Below are 3,336 nucleotides of genomic sequence, written 5' to 3'. Positions count from 1 at the left end.
CCCCCCCTCCTCCTGTCCCGTCCTGGTCCTGTGACTCGGGCACTTTCCTCAGGAGTGAATTCAGAGCAGGGGACACTGCCACGGTCTCGTGGCGTGTAAGTGGCTCCCCGCGCCTGGCCCGGGCCCCTTGCCACACTGGCGCCCTGCCGCCTGGTGTCCAGCACAGAGTTTGGTCCAAGAGGCTCGTGTGGCCGAAGCCGGGGGGCCGAGTTGCAGGTGGTGGACTCTCCCGCAGGGATGCAGCCCGGCCTCTCTCCACCAGGAACAGGCCGAGCTCAAGGTCCGGGCCGGCGAGCTCAGGGCCAAGGAGGAACAGCTGGCGGCTGAGCGCGAGGCGCTGGAGCGGGAGCGGCAGGAGCTGCGGCTGGAGAAGGAGCGGGTCAATGCGGCCGCACTGCGGGTCCGGCTCCGCGCCGAGGAGGTGGAGCGCATGAGCCAGGTGCGCGTGCACGGGCGGCCCGGGGGCGAGCCCCGAGCCGGGCTTTCCGCCTGAGCCTGAGCCCGCTGCCACCACCGTCTCCTGGCAGGTGGCCTCGGAGAAGTTCGAGGCCGGGGAGCGGGCACTGTGCGAGGCCCGGCAGGTGCAGTCGGAGCAGCAGGCGCGCCTCCAGCGGGTGCAGCAGCAGCAGGAGCGGCTGCGGCAGCAGGAACAGCACATGCACCAGGCAAGGCGCGCCCCACCCTCGAGCACCCGCTCCTTCCCTGTGCGGCTCCCGCCCTCACAGCGCCCCCCTCGCCCGCGCTCTGGACAGGAACAGCTGAGCCTGGCCCAGCAGAGGTTGCAGCTGGACCGTGTTCGGCAGGACCTGCCCTCTGGCCTCGCGGGGATATTCCCCCGGCTGCAGGCTCCAGCGGCCCCCAGCCTGAGCGGTGAGTGGATAGAAGCAGATGGGCCCAATTCCATGGCCTTTATAGCTGGCCAGCCCCGAACCAAGCTGCCCCTCGCCTTCCGCAAAAGAATGCAGGTCCCGGAGGGAACTGTGTGTCACAATCACCTGGACACACCTGATAGGAACATACACATGGGGCCCCACTGCTTCAGAAATGTCCGTTGGTTGATGGCCCATTGTCTCCTTGCTGGGTTTTCCATGTGGGAAGGGGCACTTCTAAAGGCCTCAGGGATTCGGACCTGTGGAATGTGAGTCCAGGTGACACCCCCAGTGTGGGGGAAGCCGGGGCTTAAGCCTGACCGTCCCGGGTCCCCACTCTTGTCTTGTTTTCTCCAGCTGCCGGCCCTGCTGCTACCGCCAGCCCTTGGTGCAGCCAGCTGCCACCGGCGACTGGCCTGGTCCCCTCACACTTCCACGCCAAGCTGGTGCTGCTGAAACACACGGCCGAGCAGGTGAGTGTCTGGGGCCACCTCCCGGCAATGCGTCGAGATGGAGGTGCAGATTACTTAGGGAATGTTGGCTAGGCGCTGCAGGCCACAGTCACCCCAGGCCATAGTCACCCCACATGGACCTATGGGGATGGTAGTCACCTCTTCCTGGCAGTCCCGCCGTGTCAGGTTGCCAACTGGCTCTACAGATGAGGTTCAGAGAGGCGACGCCATGTGCTGATAAGAACATAGCTCCTAAGTGGCCCTTTCGGAACCGAGGGCTCCTCTTCCCAGGAGGGGATGGGGACTCCCAAGAAGCTAGCATCCCAAAGCCCCCACTCCGCCCACAGCTGCTCACCAAGGGGATCTGGAAGGTGACCCCTCACCCAACTGCCTTTCAGGACCGAGACTTCTTGGAGAATGAACAGTTCTTCCTAGAAACGCTGAAAAGAGCGCCCTATAATATGACGTCACACTCGGCCTGAGAGGCGGGTGCCCTGGCCGCCCCCAACCTAGGGTGTAGGCCTTGGCCTCTCACCCACTGCCACTGGCAGCCAGCTGGACAGGAATGGTGCTGCCTCCCCCGGAGCCCAGGGAAAGTTCCAGATGCATGCCCAGGCCCGATTACAGCTCTTCCTCTGACAGGTGCTAGCCCTTTCTTTCTGAGCGTCTCAGCCACTGTGGCCAAGAACAGGCGGCCCCTGGGCCTCCGGGACCTGAGGGTGCAGGGGCCTCGGGGACAGCATGGGACCATGGTTCCTCAGCCAAATGCCCCTTGGGCTTTCATGCCCCACAGCTGTCCAGTGCTGTGGGGCCATCCTGGATCTTAGGAGAAGGGGCTGCTCTCCAGGGCTCCCTGAAGACCCTACAACCTGCACTCCTGATGGGGCAGCCTCTCCATCCCCAGCCAGCCAGAGGGCTCGGCTAGCCCAGCACAGGCACAAGAGACTAGGTAGGGGCTGGGGACAGCAGGAGCTTTGGGGTCACAAGGAAGGGGAGGCCTCTCCAGACTCCTCCCTTGGTTGAAGCCGCAGCCTGCTGGCAATGTGGGTGGGACCCCCAAGGAGCCTCCTGGTACCCTGGCTGCCGTCACCTCAATTCTCCACGTGTGGGCCCGGTGCCCAGGCAGGGGCCAGAGGGGCAGGGGCCAGAAGGACTGGCAACGGCCCCAGTGGACCCATGGACAGACCAAACCAACTTCCAAAGCCCACTTCTACCCGGGACCAATTTGCCACCTTCCACAGAAAGGAAAACAACTGAAGCAGCCAGTGGGTGGGGCAGCACTGGGGGCGGGGGTGGGGGTGGGGCAGCGTTGGCAGTCAGTTCTCATTTACGGACACTCAGCTGTGTTCAGGATGCCTGTTTTTGAACAGCCCAGAACAATGCCCCTGAGATTGAACAAAGCGTCACACTTTGAAACCACCTTTCAGTGCATTAGCCTCAGGGAAAGCCATTAAAAGTCACACACTTGTTGCTGTATCTATGTTTTACCTCACTTATGATTGATCGTTTTCATACAGATTAAAGGCTTGGCAATAATAGGCTAGCGTTTGCTTTAAAAGCCCATCTACAGAGTGTGCCCCATTGCCACGGGTGTTCCAACAAAGGAGTCCCTTTTGAACATGAAGCAATTGCTAGGAAGGGTTTGTATAGTAGGTGCCTTTTTAAATTATTACTAGAGGATCTTTTTATTGGGGGGCTCTTCCAACTCTTAGTGATCCATACATCAATTGTATCAAGAAACAGATGTGTACATATGTTGCTATCATAGTTTTCTAGACACGTACTTCCTTTTGAGCCCTTAGGGTCAGCTCTTCTTCCCTCCACACCTTGATAAGCTACAAATTATTATTATTTTCATATCTCACACTGACCGCTGTCTCCCTTCCCCCGTGGTTTCTGTTGTTTTTCCCCCTGGAGGGGGGTGTGGTTATATGTCAGTCATTGCGTTTGGTTGCCCCTTCCTCCCCTCCTCTCCTCACTTTTCCCCTATCCTTCTGGTATTGCTATTTTTTTTT

At 60.2% G+C, this 3,336-nt stretch overlaps 1 protein-coding gene across 1 annotated transcript in view; it reads left to right on the top strand.

Moving 5' to 3' along the window:
• FBF1 (Fas binding factor 1) overlaps window positions 1–1,960 on the top strand; it is an 18,144-nt gene extending 16,184 nt beyond the window's left edge. The window contains exons 24-28 of the mRNA XM_045299500.1: window positions 263–439; window positions 528–665; window positions 753–870; window positions 1,227–1,342; window positions 1,720–1,960. Coding sequence (XP_045155435.1) covers window positions 263–439; window positions 528–665; window positions 753–870; window positions 1,227–1,342; window positions 1,720–1,803 — 633 coding nt within the window. The 3' untranslated portion in view covers window positions 1,804–1,960. The remainder of the gene's footprint in view (window positions 1–262; window positions 440–527; window positions 666–752; window positions 871–1,226; window positions 1,343–1,719) is intronic.
• Window positions 1,961–3,336: the final 1,376 nt, after the last annotated feature.

Source organism: Echinops telfairi, unplaced genomic scaffold (assembly GCF_000313985.2).
Source record: "Echinops telfairi isolate 266 unplaced genomic scaffold, ASM31398v2 ScPeMD7_7458;HRSCAF=8496, whole genome shotgun sequence".
NCBI classification, from domain to species: Eukaryota; Metazoa; Chordata; class Mammalia; order Afrosoricida; family Tenrecidae; genus Echinops; species Echinops telfairi.
This window is presented reverse-complemented; position numbering and strand designations above follow the sequence as displayed.